General features: G+C 45.3%; 1 protein-coding gene across 1 annotated transcript in view; it reads right to left on the bottom strand.

Moving 5' to 3' along the window:
* Positions 1-13,069: 13,069 nt before the first annotated feature.
* The window catches only part of NOL6 (nucleolar protein 6), a 207,050-nt gene continuing 197,694 nt past the window's right edge, over positions 13,070-22,425 (bottom strand). The window contains exons 24-26 of the mRNA XM_029581150.1: positions 21,259-21,459; positions 17,463-17,564; positions 13,070-13,424 (exon numbers count right to left, since the gene is read on the bottom strand). Of these exons, the coding sequence (XP_029437010.1) occupies positions 13,275-13,424; positions 17,463-17,564; positions 21,259-21,459 (453 nt within the window). The 3' untranslated portion in view covers positions 13,070-13,274. The remainder of the gene's footprint in view (positions 13,425-17,462; positions 17,565-21,258; positions 21,460-22,425) is intronic.

Below are 22,425 nucleotides of genomic sequence, written 5' to 3' on the forward strand. Positions count from 1 at the left end.
TGCAGCCCCTCTCCAGTTCCTTCCCACACGCTGCCTGCAGTGTCTGCGCCAGATTCACCCTTCCTCTACTGTTCCCTGCGGACTTACTGAAAAGGGGAGTGGCTGGAGCTGTAAACAGAGAGGCCTAGAGCTTTCTACTGTTTTCCTGGAGACCCAGCTATTGATGCAAATTCCCTGAATCTCTGAGTGAAATCCAGAGAGTATGTACATAAGAACATAAGATATGCTATACTGGGTCAGTCCAAAGGTCCATCAAGCCCAGCATCCTGTCTCCAATGGTGGCCAATCCAAGTCACACGTATCTGGCAAGTACCCATACATTAAATAAATCCCATGCTACTAATGCAGGCAACAAACAGTGGCTATTGGGATAAGATTTGGGAAAATTGAATGAGCCTAGATATTTCTGTGAGGCTGTGTATCCAAATGTTCATACTTATCTTTAGTTTGGGGAGGGGAGGGGTTCTGGGAATAAAGGCTCTGGAATTTGCCTATATTTTCTATGATCTTTTCCAGTTGTTACATCACCTCAGCCCGTAATTAATCCAATCCAAAAGAAAGTCCCTCTATTGTGATGTTTAGAAATTTGTCATGTAACATTGAACTAGCAATAGAAATTGTTTCGTTTCTTTAAAAGCAATATTTAGTAATACAATTTAATCATATATAGGACCCCATTGGGATCACTACTCAGGAGCATTCAAGATGTATTTACCTACCGCATCCTACTCCTGTAAATAGTGACGGGTTTTATGAACCAGCATTTGAATCTGTTTGAAACCTGCGTGACTCTGATTAATATGTTTACAGTGCTAGCACTAAGTAATGGGCCAGTGTTCAAGGAGGGGAGGATATTGGAGATTCTCCCTCTTCAGACCTGATAGATGAAGCTACTCCTGCTATCTCCATTCAGGACCTCTTTGCCATCTGCATGACCCATTAATGTAAGTCCACTATATAAATATGGGAGTAGGATCCTCTCTACACAAGGGAATCCTCCTATCATTTTGTCATGTGGGTAAGCCCTTGGACTGTAACGTGATTGATGCAGAAAAGGAAGTGAACCCATTAGGCCCATATTGACCGCTGGCGGATGTGCTCTGGGACAAAATCTGGCTTCACCTATACATTACAATCCCCTCCTCCGCAGGTTGAACCCTTAGATTCGAGGGCCAGCAGGACTTAGGTGATGTACCATGAGTGAATAGGTGGAATTCAAGACAGGCCAGAGGTCAAGGCAAGCAGCAGTCAATGTTGGTTTCCAGGCAACAGTTGGGGCAGGCAAAACACAATTAGTGTCGGTATCCAGGCAGAAATTGGGACAGGCGGAGATCAAGCGATGTCAGGCTCCAGGCAGTGGTCACAGCCGGCAGATAACAAGCAGCATCAGGTACAGGCAAAGTCAAAGCACAAGATATCGGTCCAGAACGGGAAGACAAGGCAAAGGCAGGAGTAGGACAAGGCAAGGCAAGGCTAGACAAGGCTGGATAGGCAGGAACAGGCAAAGGAAGGGGCAGGAGCTGGATCAGGCAAGGCAAAGTTCGGGACTGGAACAGGAATGGGATGTAGCAAGGATCAGAAGCAAGAAGAGGCAAAGAATGAGCAACACACACTTCAAGGTAGGAGGACCTGTGGCAGAGGCAATGTCCCAGGTCTCTGGCAGATTTAGAATGGCTTAGGAGGCCCGATTTCATCAGGAAGCGCGACCAATACTTTCCTGCCGCAGGGCCCATCTTGGCACATACAAGCATGCAAGTACGCTCCTTTGGGGCCATGTCGGAGAGCAGGCTGATGTCATCCAGAGGAAGCAGCATTGGTGGTGTCTGGGTGAGTGAGGCCAGTCATGGAGCTATCCTGCAGCCGGCCAAACTTTACACATTTTATGTACTCAGTAAAGGAAGAGTTACAGAAAAATTGTGCCCAGTGTGGGGCATGGAGGAAGTGTGAATAGAGAGGTAGTATTTTGGAGGTAATTAGTAGATATTTGGAGTCTGTACATTAATTTTTGCACCATGGAAGCTGAGCTCCTGTAGAAGTAAATGTAGGCATGATAGCGACTGGAGTATAATGCTGAAGATTTTCGCACTAAGAGGAGAGTGAAGACCTTTTGAGTTTGTACAAATTGGAGGCTTGGAAGGAGAAAGCGGTGCTGGAGCTTCTTGACCAATGTGGCTGAATACATCACCAGGGAGAAGCACCATGTGGGTGTTGGTAGCTAATCCAATCAATGAGTCGAAAGCACGAGGAGTGAAAATGTCATAAAAAGAGGAAGTGCTATCTTGTCCTTGTGGAGTTGGGTGTTGGTGAGCGTGCACCGAACAGCGTAGTGGTTTCTGAAGAAAGTTTTCTTGGAGAGTTGCCTTTGCATCTGAAGAGATTAACAAAGTCATGGGTTTTCCCATTATGGGGAGAGTTTGCCTGCATGAAGAGCAGAGAGGAAACAGAAGGAGTCCAATGCAGGGTTCCCAAATCAGCTGAATGGGAGTTGAGTTTGAGAACAGCATGGAGATGGAGCTGAGGAGCAAATCGGTGCTCAGAGTAGCAGGGTGGGTAGCCATCCAGTTACGATGTACACACTGCAGTGGGTGAATTCTTCCTCCTGGTCTTCATTTCACTTGAGGGAAGTATGCGGAAGCACATGTCCATGAGGCCAAGCATCAGGAGCCACAAAAGCAGCCATATTGCGTGTGGACATCTTGAAAACCTGACTGGCCTGTGGCACTTGAGAATGGGAGTTGCTTGCCCCTGCTCTTGAACATACAACATTTCTTGGGCACTATCACTATCAAATAGAGGGGGAGGAGGGTTTCACACCTGAGCTGCCCTGTGAGAGAAGCAGAGCAGTGTCTGCCATTATGGTTGCTCTCCTTGGAGTCCTCTTGTACCTCTAGAACTGCCTGTTAAGACCTGGACAGCATCAGGCAAGTTGGTCCTACCCCCAAGTGAAGCCTCTATCCCCCCCTTCTGAAAAGAGCCCAGCACAAGCGCTTGAACAGGAGTAGGCAACTGCAGTCCTGGAGTGCCACAAAGAGGTCTGATTTCCAAGATATGCACAATGAACATGCATGAGATATATTTGCATGCACTGCCTCCATTGTATGCAAATCTATCTCATGCATATTCATTGTGGATATCCTGAAAACCACTTGTTAGTGGCACTCCAGGACTGCAGTTAACTACCCCTGACCTTGAAAATGAGCCATTGCCCTCAGAGGCAGATTGCCTTCTAAGGCAGAGATTCCCAAATCTGTCCTGGGGACCCCATAGCTAGTCGGGTTTTCAGGATGTTCAGAATGAATATACATGAGATAAATTTGCATACCATGGAGCTGCAGTATATGCAAATTTATCTCATACATATTCATTGTGGAGATCCTGAAAACCCGACTGGCTGTGGGGTCCTCAGGACAGGTTTGGGAAGTCCTATTATTCTAAGGAGAGAGCCAAAAGGGGATCATCTCTTGCAGTACTCCTTAAGGAGCAATTTGAAGTGCCTGATAACGAGAGTTTTCAGCAGATAAGTTGTTTAATGTTGCTTCACTTGTGGGATCTTCTTGTTTGTTATTGGATGGGGATAGTTTAGGATTTGCATTTATTATATCTATGCAAATGTGTGTCTTTCTGAAGAGAGTATAATTTTAATGTTAGCATTTTTGCTTTGTTACACATTTTGTTCCAGTTCCCTGGTGAGAGTAGGGGGAGGGTCAGATTGTAATAGGGTTTTATATACTGATGTATTTTGTAGGCTGTATTTTTATGATGTAATGCATTTGGTGATTCATAGATGGTATTAGGCCTATTGCAACACACATTGGGTGTAGGCTTTGCCCTGTAGAAAGGCATGAGTAAACAAACCAAACTCTCTCTAGGACGTCCCATGTGGTCACAAGAGCTACGTAAGGATAACAAATGTTTAGATCAGGGCTTCCCAAATCTTCTTCTCTAGTCCAACAATCTTCTATCTTCCACTATTTGTCAAGCCTTATAAAAGGGTCATCTTTACCCAACTACTTTCTCTTGACTTTTTTTTATCCGCTGTTATTTTGGGCAGGCCAACACAGTGCTCCACTGTCATACTGAACTGAGTTACAGAACAGTACTCTCCTCCACTGCCAGAAAAACCCAGGCCAGGTGCACCAAGGAGCAGTAGGGCAAATTATTTAAATGGGGGGGGGGGGGGGGGGGGGGGGGGGGGGGGGGGAAATCGGCAATCTTTCAGGGAAATAACTACTTTCCTGCGCAGCAAAAACAAAGTATTGCTGGCTGCACCCATTCGGGCTATCCTTTGTTATGGAAGGCGCTACTCACAGATATATTTACCCTGCCGAGGCACTGCCACACTTAACCACCTGTGGTTTCACTAGCTCTCAAGCGGTGTCCAAAACCTCCGGAGAAGCCACTGCCTGCGCTCCATATCCAGCCTGGCAACGAGTGGGCAAATGCAACAGTCGTTTACGTCGCCATTCTGGAGGCTCTGCTGCCAGTCGGGGTATTCCCTGATTCTCAGGACTCTTAACCTTCTGGGCCACACTGATGTTGTTTTTCCAGTTTAGGACATTGACTTGTTCTTACTGGCCCTCTGGTGTTATTGCTACCCTTTCTTTCCTGATTAGTACACCCATGATTATCCTCTCTTATTCATTATAGAGGGTGTAGTTCTCATTTTTCCCATCACAATTTAAAGTTATAGATGCTACGGCAGACGGCGGCACCTCGCCACGCTTGTGTGTGACATGTTTTCCCCCTTGCATAAGGGATGGTACAAGCCTTTTGGGAGGTCTTTACAGGCTTATATAAAACTTTAGAGGGTTCTTATATCCCTCAGGGGATTCATGCTACTTCTGATGCTCGATTTCTCACACTGCCAACATACTATATAGCACTGTTGTCATTGCATTTACTTGGTCTCCATAATGCTTATCATGCTGTGTTTTTCATTTCCTTTTTCTCATGTCTTTGTTCTTAGATAATGGATGCCCTGACTGATCGTACCATTGTTGGTACTGTCATTCAACATATACGAGATGAGTGTCCCGTACCAAGAGATTCTCTTTGTTATCACCCACAAACATGGTGAACTTAAAACTTCTCTCAATTAATGCTAAGGGGCTAAACTCTCCACAAAAGCGCTCCCTATTCTACAGAGAATTGGCGACTTCCTCTCCAGACAGTCTTTGTGCAGGAGACTCACCTTACTGGTAGATATGAATCTTTAATGCAATCTTCTAAATTTAATCATCAATATTACTCAGCGGCTAACAAATCCGCTAAATATGCGGGGGTTGGAATTTTATTCGCTTCAGATCTTGTATTTGAATGTAAAACCTGTATCAAAGACCCTAAGGGTCGCTATCTGTTGTTATGTATTAAGATCCATGATTGTGACTACACTTTTCTTAATCTTTATGCTCCAAACAGGGAACAGGCTGCGTTCTTCCAAGCGATCCACCCCATCCTGGTACAACACGCTGCGGGAAAACTAATTTTGGGAGGGGATTTCAATGTGACTCTTTCCCCGTCTTTAGACACTTCCAAGGGTCACTCCCATACAGTCATGGTTCATACCCAAGCCCTTAAGGAGCTCCTGCAGGAACATAGCCTAGTGGACCCTTGACGAGTAAAATATCCACATTCTCATTCCTACTACTCCCAAGCACATAATTCGTACTCCCGAATAGACTACTTCTTAATCGATAAATCCCTCTATCATTCTGATTGTCGCCCCGAAGTGGGCATAATTTCATGGTCTGATGACGCACCGATAATATTGACACTCCAACTCCAGGGAGGGGAACACGGATGCCGATTCTGGAGATTGAATGACTATTTTACATGCTTTATCTTACATACAAACATCTTCACAGACTATTCGCAATTTCTTCCTTGATAATGAAAACTCAGACTCCCCAATAATTATCTGGGATTGTTTCAAATCTTTTATTCGAGGACACTTCATTTCCCACTCCTCTTATCTCAAAAAGCAAAAAGAAGCAGCCTATTCCCACCTTCGAGCCCTGATCGCGACGTTGACTCAAACATGTTCACACTGGCTCTGCAAAAATCCTGACCCAACTGTCCAAGGCTCGGGAGGACCTTCACAGATTGAAGGTTGATCATATAGCTCATATAATGAATATAATCCGCCAAGCCCATTTTGAGGGGGGTAATAAAGCTGGGAAGATTCTTGCTCATCAATTGAAAAAAACTCTCCTACCAAAACCATATTCTCAAAATCAAAAATGACAAAGGACAATTGGAAACTACCCAATGCGGAAATCACGACCCAATTCCTACAATTCTACCAAACTCTTTATACGGCCAAGTCCCATATCCGGACTAGTGACATTGCTAATTATCTTCAATCTATACCACTGCCCCATCTTTCCCCAGAAATGAAAGATGTCCTTAATGCTGAAATAACCACTCCAGAAATCCTATCTGCTATATCCAACCTTAAAGTGGGGAAAGCCCCAGGACCTGATGGCCTTACTGCCAAATTCTATAAAACCTATGGGCCAATCCTAGTTCCCCATCTACAAAAACATTTTAACCACCTCCGAGAAGGAGGAACTTTACTGCCTGATTCCAATAAAGCAGGAATTACTAGCATCGCTAAACCGGGTAGGGACCCCGCTCTATGTGCTTCATACCAACCTATATCTTTGATAAATTTAGATCTTAAATTATTAGCCAAAATTTTAGCTGATACATTGAACTCCGTTTTAGCTCAAATTATTCACCCCGACCAAGCGGGTTTCATTCCCAGGCATATGGCCAGTGATAATGTATGCAAGATTATAAATATCCTTTGGGGCTCCTCCAAACACCAATTGGACCATCTTTTATTAGCTATTGATGCCAAAAAGGCTTTTGATATGGTCCACTGGCCATTTCTCTTCCAAACACTTACTCAAATGGAATTCGGGGATTCTTTTCACAATTGGATCCAGGCTCTTTATAGCTCTCCTTCAGCTTGTTTAAAGATTAATGGCAAATACTCTGACCCTTTCATAGTACAGAGAGGCACTAGACAGGGTTGCCCTCTCTCTCCCCTGCTTTTTGCTATTTTTCTTGAGCCCCTGGCCACTCGTATTCGACAAAACTCGAATATTATGGGCTTCTCCTTAAATTCCCAACAATACAAAATGTCATTATTTGCAGATGATATCCTGTTTACGGTTAGTAGTCCCTCTTTATTCCTCAGAGAGATAGAAACAGAACTCGCTAATTTTAGTGCTGTCTCAGGTTTCAAAATCAATTGGGACAAATCCAAAATTCTGAATGTCTCGAACCCCCCGGATATGGAACTCACACTTCGTCGCTCCCATAACTTCAAATGGCCTTCTACCAAGCTTAAATATTTGGGCATAAACCTGGGTCGCAATATATCTGATTTATTCCAGCTTAACTATGTACCTCTTACCCAGCAAATCGACAAAGATCTCGTCAGATGGAACTCCCTGCCTTTAACCTGGTTGGGTCGCTTGGCAACCTTAAAGATGAATGTTCTTCCTCGCTAACTATATTTATTTCAAACTCTACCAATTCCTATTCGTCCTGAAACTTTAAAGCTGTGGAAATGCAGACCACCTTGGGTAGCTCGCCTGGTCCTCTACCAACCTAAAACCCAAGGCAGTCTAGGCCTCCCTAACCTTTTATGGTATTACGCTGTTGCACAACTATGCCCTATTATTGATTGGCATCATATCAATAATACCAAGCCCTGGGTACAGCTAGAACAGGCATGGTTATCCAATATGCCTATTTTCGCTCTAGTGTGGCAGCCCAGCGAGACTTGGAGACTGGTCTCTCTCATCTCTCTGTGTACAAGACACATACTAAATGTCTGGAAAGGATGGAAACACAAGTTGGTGAGCACTACCTCCTACTTTTTACAGTCATCCCTATTCCACAATACCTCATTCACTCCAGGCTTACCCAGAACTGCATATAAATCGTGGAAGACACAGGGAATCACCTATATTTCTCATCTCCACTCCCCAAGGCTCCATTGCTTCATTTACACAACTACAAGAGACCCACCAACTTTCCGATGTCGAATTTCTACCATACATGAAACTTTCATCACTTTCTACTCCAGATTTAGACAAAGGGCCTATTATCGTCTGAACGATCATTATTTGAAGGATACTGCATTAACCCAAAACTTTCCAGAGGTCTGATATCGAAACTTTATAAACTACTGACATCTCGCCCTTCGACCAAGCCGGCACATCTTTCAGCTTGGGAACGTGATCTGGACAAGACATTCACCGAAGAGGAATGGGCACTCATCTTTATGCGCATGTCCCAGGGTTTAGTTTCTGCACGAATTATGGAAGCAAAGTACAAAGTTTTATACCGCTGGCATCTCACACCGACCACTTACACCACTTTTGTTCCACTAATGATCCCCTTTGCTGGCGACAGTACCATCAAATGGGCACTTATCTTCACATGTGGTGGGACTGCATCTATATACAATCAGTCTGGCAATATGTCTCTGAGAGTCTGTCTGAGATTCTTGATTGTATCATTCATCTCACTAAAGAACAGGCCCTTCTCCATATCTCCGACGATACCTTATCCTCTCTTCTACTCAAAACTTTATACAAATGGTATGTACCTCTACCAACTGGAAATTGCTGCTTCTTGGAAGCGGGTCCAACCACCATCAGCCGAAATCTTGGGACGACTGGATAGGGTATGTACCCTTTACCGGTTGACAGCGATGAAATATCACCATCTACCTAAATTTCATCTCATCTAGGATCCCTACATCTCCTGGAGACAACTGACTTTCTCAGCTTTCCAATCACATCAATAAACGCTCAACTGGAAACCTTCTTCTCACATTTTGCCTTGTGACTATTATAGTTATGCTCTGGCTTCATTCTATCAACGTAGCATGATGGGGGGGAGGGGGGAACTATGCATTATGACTTCAGCACTAAGTATTGTGAATTCTGAGTTACATGTTATATTGTATTATGCTGTTTCTCTTCTGTTTTATGTTAATATTGCTTATCCATGTTCATGATTAACAACGATAAAAAAAAATTTATTTAAATGGGAAAGGTGCTATAGGAATCAAGGGGTAGAACAGGGATGGATTTTGGGGTGGGCAAACTGGGTGATTGCACAGGGCACCTTGAGCTGGGGAAGAGGGTGCCCTGGGCACCTCCAGCATCACCCATCTCATGGTGGTGTGGCTGCGGCATATCCCATCTCGCCATGACCAATGAGAGGCTTGGTGGCCACAGCGGATCCCATTCTGCTGTGACCAAAGAGAGGGCCTGGGGCGGGGGTAGTGGTGTGTGTGCATGCTATCAGTGGGTGTGGGGGGAATATTTTTCACCCAAGGGGCTATCTACCCTATAGCCAGCCCTGGGGTAGAAAATGAGACAGAAGAAAAAAAGAAGTCATGTTTGTGCGTCTTGACTAGATTATAAACTGTATGGAGCAGAGACCGTCTGTTATGCATGTCTGTCACAGTGCTATGCATAACTAATATCGCTATAGAAATAAATTATAGAGGAGAAACAAGGACTTGAGGAATGGTGGGCAAAGAACGAGGAAGGAAGATGAGGAGAGAAATTAAGCAGTAAAAAGGAGACAAGCACCTTTGGCATAAGACATCATCACTGTTTTGTAGGCTCTACTGAAAGTAGTCTGGAATGCATCAGAGGCAAAGGGCTGAGCAGTCCAGAAGGGAGGCGTTCCTGCCTCACTGTAGCACTCTCCTCCAATGCTTTGCACACTTACTTTAGTGAATGTTAATGGAGGACTTTACTGCAATTTGCATGTGCTTCAGATAGTCTAGAAATCCACGAGGCTTGCCCTTACAGCTGGAGCAGAGGAAGGAAACGCCATGGCCAGAAAATCCAGGCCCTCTGCACCAAGGTGGGGGGGGGGGGGGGGGGCAGCGAGGCAAATTACTTCACCAGGAAATGGTATACCAGAATCAGATGGGGCAAGAGGGGAGAAACAGCCGGGAAGAGAAAGAAAGAGAGGCTAGGAGGTGGAGGAAGAGAAAGGAAGGTGGGGAGGGAAATTAAGCAACAAAAAGGAGGAAAGCAGGAGGGCAAGAAATGAGAAATCGAATGGGAGAGGAGTAGAGAGAAAGGAGTCGGGGAGAGCCTGAATTTAATGTGCGTGAAGGCTCAGGGCTTCGGTGTATGATTAGATTAGGGTGGCTCACTGTGCTGGCTCCCACTGATATTTCGTTCCTTATCTTCCCTGAAAACCTTCAGAATGACCTCATGGAGGACAAATGGTTGCATCGACCCAGCACTCAATGCTCAGGGTAAACGCTCGCATGTCTGGTTAAGAAACTTGCAGAGACTGTCGAGTTTATTTTCCACGGTATCTTCACATGGATTCATTTCCTGCATTTTATGGGGGGGGGGGGGGGGGGGGAGCAACAGCAGATCTTCCTCACCCCTGCAGCAGTGGATAATGTCCCAGCATAAAGGTAACCTGCAGAGCACAGATGAGTAAAAGTGCCCTCAGGCCATCTTACTGCCCTCTGTGATTAGGGCTGTACAATATTTATTTATTTATTTATTTATTAAGGCTTTTATATACCGACTTTCTTGATACAAATCAAATCAATTCGGTTTACAATGAACTATATAATCTAGGCCATGGTAAAATTGCAGATTCTAAGAACAGCGCCTTTATTTTTTGGCTCAGCCAAATACTTTTCGTTAAAAGGGAGGTGGGAGTGGGTGGGAGAGGGGAGTTTGCACACACCTGAATTGCCTTTGCAAACAAAAAAAGTAGTTTTTGGGGGGTTTTTTTTAATTTCTGTTTTGGAAAAATTATTTTTGAGCCTTTAGTTCTATCCATTCTGTGCTTTCTAGGAAGGCTGAAGGCGATGCCCTGACGATGGATCATGCATACAAGGGCAATGCTTGTTCCTGGTCTTCCCAAGACCCCCCCCAGGTATTTAAAGGGATTGGGCAAACTCAGGCCAAAACCAGCCCCAAGGACATTTTAATCTGTCCCGCTCAGCTTTAAAAATATGGTAATAGAATAACTAGTATGGCCATTCCACCATCCTGCGGATCCGTGGCTATCCCTGCTCATGTCAAAGGCCCAATATTGTGGGCCTTTCATAATGATGTGAACAGGGACTGTCGTGGAGCTACACATGTCCTTGATCTTCTGCTCTCCTTGCCACAGACGGAAGAGGGAGGGGAGAGCTAGCTGTCACGGATGGAAAAAAATGACCATTATATGTGTATGGCTGCATGGGTAGAAGAAAAGTCAGCCAGCACAGCGGTAAAAGGGAATCCAGTTGCCGCCACATGGCAGAAGCCTGAAAGTCTCAGAGGTAGGAAGGATGATCCTGGGGTTTAGCTGGGGAGAGGGGGATCCTGGGGTGTGACTGAGGAGAGTGCATTACTATTTTTTCTATTATGCGCTCAGGTTACATTTTAAAAAACTGCTACAAATCTATTTATTATTATTATGCAGTCTGGGAATATAAGTAATGCTGGAGAGGGACTCCCCCGCAACTGGAACTCCAACATGGACCTCCACAACTGCCCCCTGCCTCACCGCTCAATGCAAGTGATCTCAAAAGTGGTCCTATGTTAAAAAAAAAAAAAAAAAGTTTGCCCACTCCTACTCTAGTCACCCAATCAAAGAAATTGATCAGATTTGTATGACACAATCTTCCTCTGGTAAAACTATGCTGCCTCAGATCCTGCAAGCCATTGGATTCTAGATACCTCACTATCCAATTCAGTAGAGTCTCCATTATTTGTCCTACCAACAAGGAAATACTAACTGGCTTACAGTTTCTAACCTCTTCCATGTTACCACTTTTACAAAGAGACCACATCCACCCTTCTCCTGTCCCCTGGGACCATTCCCGTCTCCAAAGATCTATCGAGCATGTACTTCAGCGGACTTGCCAGATGCTAAGCTCCCTTAATATCCTAGGATGCATCCCATTCAACCTCATAGAGCTTTGTCCACTCGCAATTTTGCTAGTTCCACACAGACCCCCGTCTTCTGTACATGGTGCGTCTACCCTACTAGCATATGTATCCCATCAACAACTGGCAGTTGACTTATTTACCTTATATAAAACTGTGTTTGCCCCATACATTTGCCATAAGAACATAAGAGCATGCCATACTGGGTCAGCCCAAGGGTCCATCAAGCCCAGCATCCTGTTTCCAACAGCGGGCAATCCAAGTCACAAGTACCTGGCAAGTACCCAAACATTAAATAGATCCCAAGCTACTATTTCTTATTGATTAATAGCAGTTTACAGACTTCTCCTCTAGGAACTTATCCAAACCTTTTTTAAGATCTACTTTTATCTTCTTCTGACAAGCTGCAGACATTGATAGCACTCTGCAAGAGGTGAAAAATCAATGTGTCGCAAAATAATTATACAAAAAAAAACCCTGCCATGTTTGAGAACCTGTCCGATCATTAATGATATATCATGTGAGTCATCAATCTCAGGGACTCTTCTGTGAAACACTTTCACATGGGTTAAGCTGAACCGCTGCTTTAAAAGTAGAGTTTCTCAGTTTAGCCAGGGCGGTTAACCTCATGGCACCCACGTGAGCTCAAAAAAAAGCAATGACCAACGCTCTCTTTCAAAGAACAGCAGCATTTCACAATTGTTTTGAAAACCTTGCTAAACTATAATTAAGGCAAGAAATAGTTTCAAATGAGCTTGCATTGTAAAAGGCCATCTCCTTTTTCCAGGAATTGAACATGCATTTTTAATAATTAGAAGGAATGCTCTAAGAGCCAAGAATTTTTTTTTTAATTAACGTTTTCCTGCAATGTGAAAAGTCACTGTGCTGAAATGAGGCTTTCAGATTGCATGTTTTGGGATTTCCTGCTTATATTTGTTCAGGTTTGGTTTTTTTTTGGGGGGGGGGGGGGGGGGGGGGTTGTGTGACCTGTCACATTTTTATAGGAGCAACATAAAAATGAGTGACTCCATACACACACCCCCTTCTCCCCTAACTATCCCAAAAACTGATGCCCGGCATGCAACATGACTTATCCCACAATAAAGATTTACTGTCTCATACACCACGTACGTACAATTTATTAAAAAAAGAACAGATATGTTTACAAAAATGTTTCCCCTCCCTTCTCAAGTGAAAAAGCCATTTTAAAGTCATGGTAAAGTCTACACATTTTCCATGGAATCTGTCTCTTGATATTTTCAGCAATGCACGTCATGACTTGGAGAAACGGTACCAGCGCTAGGTCCTAGTGGGTCCGATGGTAGATCAGATGTTCCATTTCTCTGTGCGAGTCTCCACCAACCGCACAAGGCCCTCCCCCAAAATTTCAAAGTCCTCCAAGATCGCCTCCACGTTGGGAACCATCATGGGTCTGTTACTTCTAATCTCCATCATTCTCCCTTTCGCGTTGGTTGTCTATAGAAACCGCAAACACATAATTAGTCAGCCTGTTTTAAAGTACATTTTAATTAACGATAGTACACCGTACATCAAGGTAAGAAAATTATCTTCAAGATCTACACTTTCTTTTTTTACCTGTTTAATAAGGGTAATTTAGTCAGAACAGATTATGCAACTTGGGTTGGAGTTTGGCCATGATATCAGAAGTAACATTCTAATTTCCAAAAACTGCCATAAGATCTTGTCCAGAGTCTCCTCCACTATCGCCTCTGTTCCTAACCCAACTGGGACCTGGTCCAGCCCAAAGTGGAGGAAGGGTCCGGAACTGATGCACCACAGGCCTACTTACAGCTCTGAGGTTTGGTTTGGTTTCACCATCCTAGAATGCAACCCTCCTTCCCCTCTGTTTAATGATGGGCTATGACCTGGCATGAACAAGGCACCTGTACTCAAGAAATATCTTTTCCTGCTTGTGGTGAAGGTTCTGTGGTAACTGGGCAGACTGGATGGGCCAACTGGTCGTCTTCTGCTGTCATTTATTATGTTAGCCTCTGGTGCAGCGCCAAACTTATGCAAATGTCAGCAAATGGCTTCTGCCGAGGCATTTCCGTACAAATTATGGCAGTCTCTCTTGCTTTGATCTGTTCATCTTTCCTGATTAACTATGATGGTAGACAAATGACCTGCTATTTTACTAACCTAAAGTCCATTGCACACCTCTTGTGGAAAATGGGATCTCCAGAAGCAGCCGGCAGGAGTGCTGATCACCGGCTCAGCATGGGATCACAGAATGACGCTCTCACGCTCACCAAGCTACTATCAGCATGGCTAGAACAGACAGTAATCTTTAAGTGATGTCCCATCAACACAGTCCATTTTCAATGGGCAAGGGCCACTCAATCTGCCTGGCTGCCTTTGTCCACTGCAGGCCTTAAATTGATCTCTGGTCACCTGCCTTCCTTGCCACCACCCTCTGTATGTCCTTCATATGTTTGAATTCTCTCTCCCTTTCATCTTCTACCACCCTCTTCTCATAGGCTGTTTTGTCATGAAATATATTCTATTCTCTTTTCATATTTCCACACTGCTTTTCCCGAGGAGCCCCTAAGTGGATTACAGTACATGCACCTGGCCTGACCATGCTTGGCTTCTGAAGTCTCCTGGAATTCTTATGCTTATTGTAAACTCAGATTCAGAAGCAACAGGAATTTAATTATAAATCTGACTGCAATCTGCTTGGAGACCAGTTTGGTAAAGGTGGCATATCAAATATTTATAAATAAGTCAGGTCTCAGGGTGGAGCAGTACACCTGAGCTCCCAAGTAACCAGAGCAATCAAGCTTTGTCTCCTGCAGCAAGTTGTCCTTGCAGGTAGCTGGCGCCAATTCACCCAGATGGTTAATACAAGCGTAAATAGAATCCTCTGCCTTCTCCAGCAAGACAGAACGCTTAACTGCAGAAGCTGTTCTGCACTATTGCTACTGCCCTCCCCAGGCCGTGGGTTACAAGGCAAGCACAGGAGGGGCAGGCTGTACAGCACGCACATGCTTCCTCTTCCAATGGTGTTAAGGATTATTAATGGGAATAAATCCTGAACATGTATTTATACAGCCAAAAAAATACCAGGCAGGCAGCTTTATTACACATCCTCCTTAACTAATGCAGACCAGAAGGGGAGCTTCTGAAACTACAAAGTTTCTTAGTAACACAGTTGTCAGAGAGTTGAAAGGCTGAGTAGCCAAGTTGGTGCCAACAAGCTATGACTTCCCGGAAACCAACCAAGTCTGTGCCAACAAGTTGGTGATGGCCGGATACTGTCTGGCAAGGTCGAGGAGACTTAGGTAGCTGGATGTTTAGATAGCGGCCTCGCTGGCTTTGGACGAGATGGGGGTGGTGGAGCAGTTGAGTGCTGCATTAGGTGTTGAAAACTGATTACCCAACTGCATGGAATGATGCGAGAATCAAAACAGGAAGATGACAAAATCCTACTTTGGTAACTAGCAATATCCCCCACATGCAGTCAAGCTTCTGGGGCTGACAGCTGGGATATATCCTTAGCAGTGTGCACCAGAATAACTGCGCAGACTGGATTGGCCAGCTGGTCTTTTTAGTCCATCATATTCAGCCTTCTTCCAAGTACACCAATCACACTGTGGGGTAGATTTTTAAAAACAGCGCTATCGCATACTTTTGTTTGCGCAGCAGGCGCAAACAAAAGTACGCTGGATTTTATAAGACACGCGCATAGCCGCGCGTATCCTCTAAAATCCTGGATCGGCGCGCGCAAGGCTGCCGATTTTGGGCAGCCGGTGCGCGCCGAGCCGCGCAGCCTGCCTCAGTTCCCTCCGAGGCTGCTCCGAAATTGGAGGGAACTCTCTTTCGCCCTCCCCTCACCTTCCCCTCCCTTCCTCTACTTAACCCCCCCCCCCCCGGCCCTATCTAAACCCCCCTTACCTTTGTCCATAGATTTACGCCTGCGAGAAGCAGACGTAAATCTACACGCACCAGCGGACTGCTGGCGCGCCATCCTCCGACCCGGGGGCTGGTCCGGAGGCCTGGACCATGCCCCGGGCTGGCGCCATGCCCCCGGTCCCGCCCCCGAAACACCACGCCCGCCCCCGAAACGTAGCGTCATCGGGTCACGCCCCCGACACACCCCCTTCCAAAAACCCCGGGACCTACGCGTGTCCTGGGGCTCTGTGCGCGCCGGCTGCCTATGGAAAATAGGCACGCAAGGCCCTGCTCGCGTAAATCCGGGCGGATTTACGCGAGCAAGGCTTTTAAAATCCGCCCATGTAAATTCTGCTGATCACACCACATCCGGAGATCCCCCCCCCTCACCCAGTCATGGTGCAGCACGGAGGAAGGACAGGGGAGGCAAGCCCCCACACATCTGATCATGGTGGAGTACACAGCGGCGGCATGACCCCGATCCTGGCTACGACACACTACAGAGAAAGGACAGAAGAGGCATTCCCTCCCCCAGCCTCAACCTGGTTATGTTGCAAAACACAGAAAGGGCAAGGGCTTGTGCAGAATACAGGAAGAACAGGGGAGTTGTGCTTCCCACCAACCTGATTCATGGCACAGCACTTATTCTTCTGTAAATGTATTACCTGCCCCATTGTAAACCCATTCTAGGCAAGGTAGAAACTGTAAGATTAAGCAATTACAAGGAGGACAGCGGAGGGGTGGCCCCCACCACCCTGATCATGACAGAGTACACGAGAAGGACAAGAGACATGCGGCCCACCCATACCTAATATCATGGTGCAGTCACTGACCGAATACAAAGCATGCAAGCATCATCTCTGAAAAGCACATTTCCTCAACCGCTTGTTTTGCTTTACATTAATTGAAATAAAGGTTTTAATATACTCCATAATGTTAAATATGGTCTATCTCGACTAGCGTGGCCTCTATTTTCATATTTCAGACAGGAGATTGAGAGAGAAGAATTCAGAGACTGGTTTGGGGGGGACGGGGGGGGGGGGACACACGATCCCCGAGACGTGCAGGTTGAATGTTGGAGAACTTGCACATTTTGGAAGGATGCGTGTGCTTGGTGGAGGAATGATGAGTGTTCAAGTGGCAATAAAAACCCCGTAAAGGTTTAGTGAGCAAGGACAATAGGCTTTCTGTAAGGCAGTTCCCTTTGATCAGGACCTATGATTGCACAGCAGTCACTCTGTGCACAGGAAAGGAATTGCTAAGTTGGGTAAAAAGAACACAGGGTTTTCTAACACTGTTGTTAAATAAGGACAGGAATATCTGTATTTTCCACACTCTTGAATGCTCACAAGGTTGCTTGCATAGCCCGAGAGCGGAGTGGGTTTGAACACACGAGCCCCAAGCACCACGGTCCTGTAGAGACCTTAGCCCCAAATCTCGATGCAGCGCCAGACTCTGGGACAGAATGGCTCGTTGCTATTTCTTTTTAAGTATTTTATTCTGTATCCCGACGAGGAGCGAACCACGGAAAGAGAAACCTGGCAGCAGGGGGAAAAAAAAAAAAAAAGTCACCTGGAAAAGAGGAGAGGGCCATAAACTTACTTTGAACGACTGCGGCTCGAAGGATAAAGGTTTCCAAAGGACTCCAATCACTTCCCCGCCGTGGGCATCGTAGCAAAACAAGGCGAGGTCCCCAAAAGCCGCCTGTGACACAAGACATGAACAAAACGTTGAGGTTCAAGTCCTTCAAAAAAAAACAAAACACAAACACACAAAAATATCCATCTCTTCTTTAATATTAAGACAGCAAAATCGCAGGAAATGCTGGCCCAGGCACGGTGTGTTCTCTCTCCACTTTAGGTTGCTCTAACTCAGGCTTGGTGATTTTGGAAACAGTCTGTGGAGGGGAATGCGCTCAAGCCACATTTTGGATGGGATGTGGGATTTTTACCTCAACCTTTCTTATCAGCTCTGGAGGATAAATCTTCTTCAGGAAGGAGAACCATAAATGCTGCCAGTTTTTGGATGTCATTTTCTTAACAATTCCCTGGCTTCTGTGGGTTTCAATGCAAGAAAGGACTAAGAGCTTTCAAGCGTAGGCATGCATGGACCTCTTCCCTCTCCCATCCTCAATCTAGAGCAGCCACCTCTAGACCCACTTTCAGATATAGAAAGGTCCCTTTTTTCAGAACATCACAGATGCCTGTCCTCAGGGGATACCCATCAATAATTCCTTTAGGCAGTAACCACTACCCAGATTGTATGAATAATCTCCATGTTGTTTGCGGACTTCCTGAGGAGACCTGATTGAAAGGAAACAAAGTCTCCCACTGCTTGTGTGCAATTCCAGAAAAACATCTAGTTTAATGCCAAGGATGTGAGAAAGGTGATGACCCACTGGGCTAGCATGTACCACCTCCACAAGGTCTGATGAACTCTGCTGAACTAGAGAACATCCTACGTCTACTGCCCCGATTGCTGACTGTTGATGCCTTAAAGATGTCTCCTCAACTGAAAACGCTGTTTTCCACTCTAAAAAGCAGATTCTCTCTCTCTCACATTTTTGTTTTCCTTGTAGATCAAATGTATATCTGGTTTACAATTAGAGGTTGAACAGATTCTTCAACTTTGCTAAATCAAAACGTCAACAACGTTTAAATGTGGAGGGTGCAGAATACTAGAATTTAATAATATAATCTGTGATGGACTTCTCTAGGCCTCAAGAGCCACAAGTGGGTCTGGATTTTCAAGGCAACCAAAATGTGCAAATTAGCCTGGTTAGACCAAATGTACACAAGTGTTATCTCATAAATATTAAGTCTGGTTATCCTGAAAAACCAGCAGACTGGATGGAGATGGCCATCCTTCCGTCTTATCTGCTTAAATGGAGACAACATACGGGATATTATTTTCTCCGATATCTTAGGTTTGGCATCCACCCAAAACAGACATTTCCACTCCCATCAGTGTTTCCAAACCCTGCCACCGAGCCACAGCCTCCCACAACAGCTTCCCAATGAACTCTGCTGGAGGTCAGTGGGCTCTGCATGGCAGCTCGAAAGCATCGCCACTGGGCTGACCCAGGTACAGAATATGGCAGCGGTGGCCAATACCAAACAGCCTCAATTTTCAAAAGATGAAGAGTGTGGGCGCGTGAGGGAGGCCTCCTTTTCAACAGTACCTCTCCCTCTCTCAATCCCCTCACCCGGTCTCCAGTCTCTGTCAGTTCCATCCTGTTCCCAGCAGTCCCTCTCAATCCGCCCCATCAGTCTCTTTTTTAATCCTCCCACCCTGTCCCTGACCAGCACCTTTTTTTCTCCCCCTATAATCTGCCCAGTGTCTGTTTCTCTCTTGTCCCCATCACTTTCAATGAACCTCAGCATAACATACCTCAAATCCCACAAAAACAATGACAGGGGCTCAGTGGCGCCAACATTAACACCTCCAGCCCCACCCTTTTGAGCTACTCTGTGCCCCTTCCTCGCTCTCTGTCTACCTCCAGGATCTCTCCTGCCCCTGCTCCCTCCAGCGCACTCTCTGGCTCTCTCGCGTACACCCTCCACCAGTACCCCTTCTGGCTTTCTCACACGCAGTTCCTCTCCCCCAAAATTCACCCCTTTCCAAGTTACTCTCCCCTCTATATGTCCCTCCAGTCACCATTCCTAGCTCTCTCACCCCATCCCACCTCTAGCTTCCATTCTTCTCCCTATCCCTATTTATTGCTATTTAAGCAAGCCTTCCCAGATCCCAATTGAAGGACAGCAACATCATATAATCCCAATTGAAGGACAGCAACATCATATAATCACTTGTTAAAAGAACAGTTTTTGCACCCCCTGTTATATGTAAACCGGCATGATATGATCTTATCATGAATGCCGGTATAGAAAAACCTTAAATAAATAAATAAATAAAATAAATATAAGAGACTTCACAATATAATGTAAATAATTAATCCTAACTGCTTGGTTATCTTACTCTAATTCTCTCCCCAGTTATATGATCCTGTTGTATTGTAACTTTAAGATCTCTCTGCACTTGTTTATGTTCTGTTCTTTCGTTCACACCCCCTTGTTATATGTAAACCGGCATGATGTGGTTTCTAATCACGAATGCCGGTATAGAAAAACTCTAAATAAAATAAATAAATAAATCCCTTTTGGCTCTGGTGCCGCCCTCCCCCTTCGCCCCTTCTGGCTTACACACACACACACACACACACACACACACACCATCACTACTTCTTTTCCACCCTGATGCTATTTCTGTTTTTTCACCCTACCCTACCCCAATCACAACCGTTGACTTTCTCGCACATATATCCTCCCCTCCTGGCTTTCTTGCATCCCTCTACTGCCTTTCCCCTTTTCTTTTGAACCCCATGTGCCCCATCCCCAACTCTCTCATGCCACCTCCATTCCCCTCCACATGGCTCTTTTACAACACCCTATCCGGGCCCTCTCTTTCTCTCTCTATTTTCCCCACCCAAGCCTCAGTCACCCTCATAAATGTTGCAGAACAGGTGTCAGCGTGGACCTTGAAGAGAAATAAGATGCCAGACTATCTAATTTCATTGCTGACTTCAGGGAGATGGGGAGGGGCTCAAAAAACTCAGTTTTTTGAGCCCCTTCCCCGCTGCTTTTCCAACCTCCCAGTTTCAGTGTAACTTTTTTGCTCCTTCTGGTTATGGTTATCGTTTGTTAATGCCTCTATTCCCTGTAAACCGATTTGATTTGTATCACGAAAGTCAGTATAGAAAAGTTCCAAATAAATAAATAAGGGAAACAATGTTCACCCCCACCTTCTCCACAGCATAAGCTGTTGTTGTTCCCCCCCACCCCCCCCAACTCTTGCAACATTCACCTCTTTCCATGTCACTGTCCTCAGAAGTATTCACCCCCTCTTGCACCGCTTCTCCTTCGAGCATTCGCTTCATGCACCTTTCCCCCAAGAATTAATCAACTACATTCACCCCCGCTTCTCCCCTTTCAGCATTCAAAATGTAATTTTTATCTCCTGCATATTCATTGTGGATATCCTGAAAACCTGACAGGCTGGGGATCCTCCAGGACAGGTTTGGGAAACAACGGGCAAACCATGGACCAATTTTCTTGGAGAAACTCCTTGTATACACATCTGCTAGAAGAAGTGCCCAGGAGTGGAGTGGAGTAGCCAAGTGAGTGGCTCTAGCAGCTAGAGCAGGGTTCAATCCCGCTGCCACTCCTTGTGACCTCTGGCAAGTCACTTCACCCTCCAATGCCTCAGGTACAAATTTAAGACCGGGAGCTCTCTAGGGACAGGGAAATACTTCCAGTACCTGAATGTAACTCGCCTTGAGCTACCAATGAAAAAGGCCTGAGCTATAAATAAAATAAATACATAAATAAGAAGCTCTTACTTTCAGTTCCTGCAGGTAACACTGGACTGGGTCATAATCCACCACAGGGAAATAGAAAGTCTTCACCCGCGCGTTGCTCTTTAGCATTCCCCGGCTGAAGGATTTCACTGGGGTGTCCACGGCCTCCCGATGCCTCGGAATCTGCCTTGGATTCAGGTGGATCAATACATCATAGAGATCCAAAGGTGGGCGGAAAACCAGCTGCAAAGAGAGTGATGTTTGCAATATTCAATTGATTTAACCGAATCAAGGCTGATTGCCGCACTGTTTAAGATGCTATATTTTCATGCGTACATAGAGCATCTTCCAGTGAAGTGCCTGACACCTGTGTTTTCATTCATATCAAATCATCTCGTGCACCATCTTTACTGTTCAGTTGCTACTTAGACCAAGTATAAGTAAATATGACTGAATATTCATTGCAGATATCCCCAAAACAGACCTGTTTGCGGATGACCAAGGTTGTGCATCTCTGCTCTAGAAGTTAACGGTGTTGAGAATGGATTAAGACCCATTGTTCTAGCCTCTCTCTGGAATCATCTGGTCAGTCTGGTTTTCAGGATACCCACAATGAATATGCATAAGATACTGCTGTAAGCCCTTACAATATCTTTGCATACAATGAGGCAGTGCACGCAAATATATTTCATGTATATTAATCATCTTGAAACCCCAACTAACAAGGCGGTCCCAGAAGGCTGGGTTGGTTATCACTAGAAGAGAAAACCCTTGAACCAATGTTATTGCAAGAAAAGAGACTTAGCTCTTCAGCCCCTCCTTTCCCTGCATCAGGCAGGACTTCAAGTTCTCCAAACACCTTTTGTGATGTCCTAGAGATTGCCACGTTGGTAAGAATGGCACTCACGGTACTGCACTGTACACGCAATTTGAACATGCAGGCACTCCTGCAGGCATAGCATCAGCCCAGGCACTGTTGCCAAAGCAGTGGTCTTTATGGCAATTTTGCTTTAAATAAAATGTAAAAAAATAAAAGCATCCAGAGTAAGGGATTTGCAAAGCAGTGATGTGGTCATTGCATTCCTTTCTGAAACATTTTCATCAATGTCTAAGCCAGGGAGGAATCAGCCTTTTGACTCGGGAGTTCTAGCAGAGTCCTGCCCAGTTGAGGAATGGCTTGGATACTTTCCATGCCTCTAAACTAGTCTG

This window comes from Rhinatrema bivittatum, chromosome 1 (genome assembly GCF_901001135.1).
Source record: "Rhinatrema bivittatum chromosome 1, aRhiBiv1.1, whole genome shotgun sequence".
NCBI lineage: Eukaryota > Metazoa > Chordata > Amphibia > Gymnophiona > Rhinatrematidae > Rhinatrema > Rhinatrema bivittatum.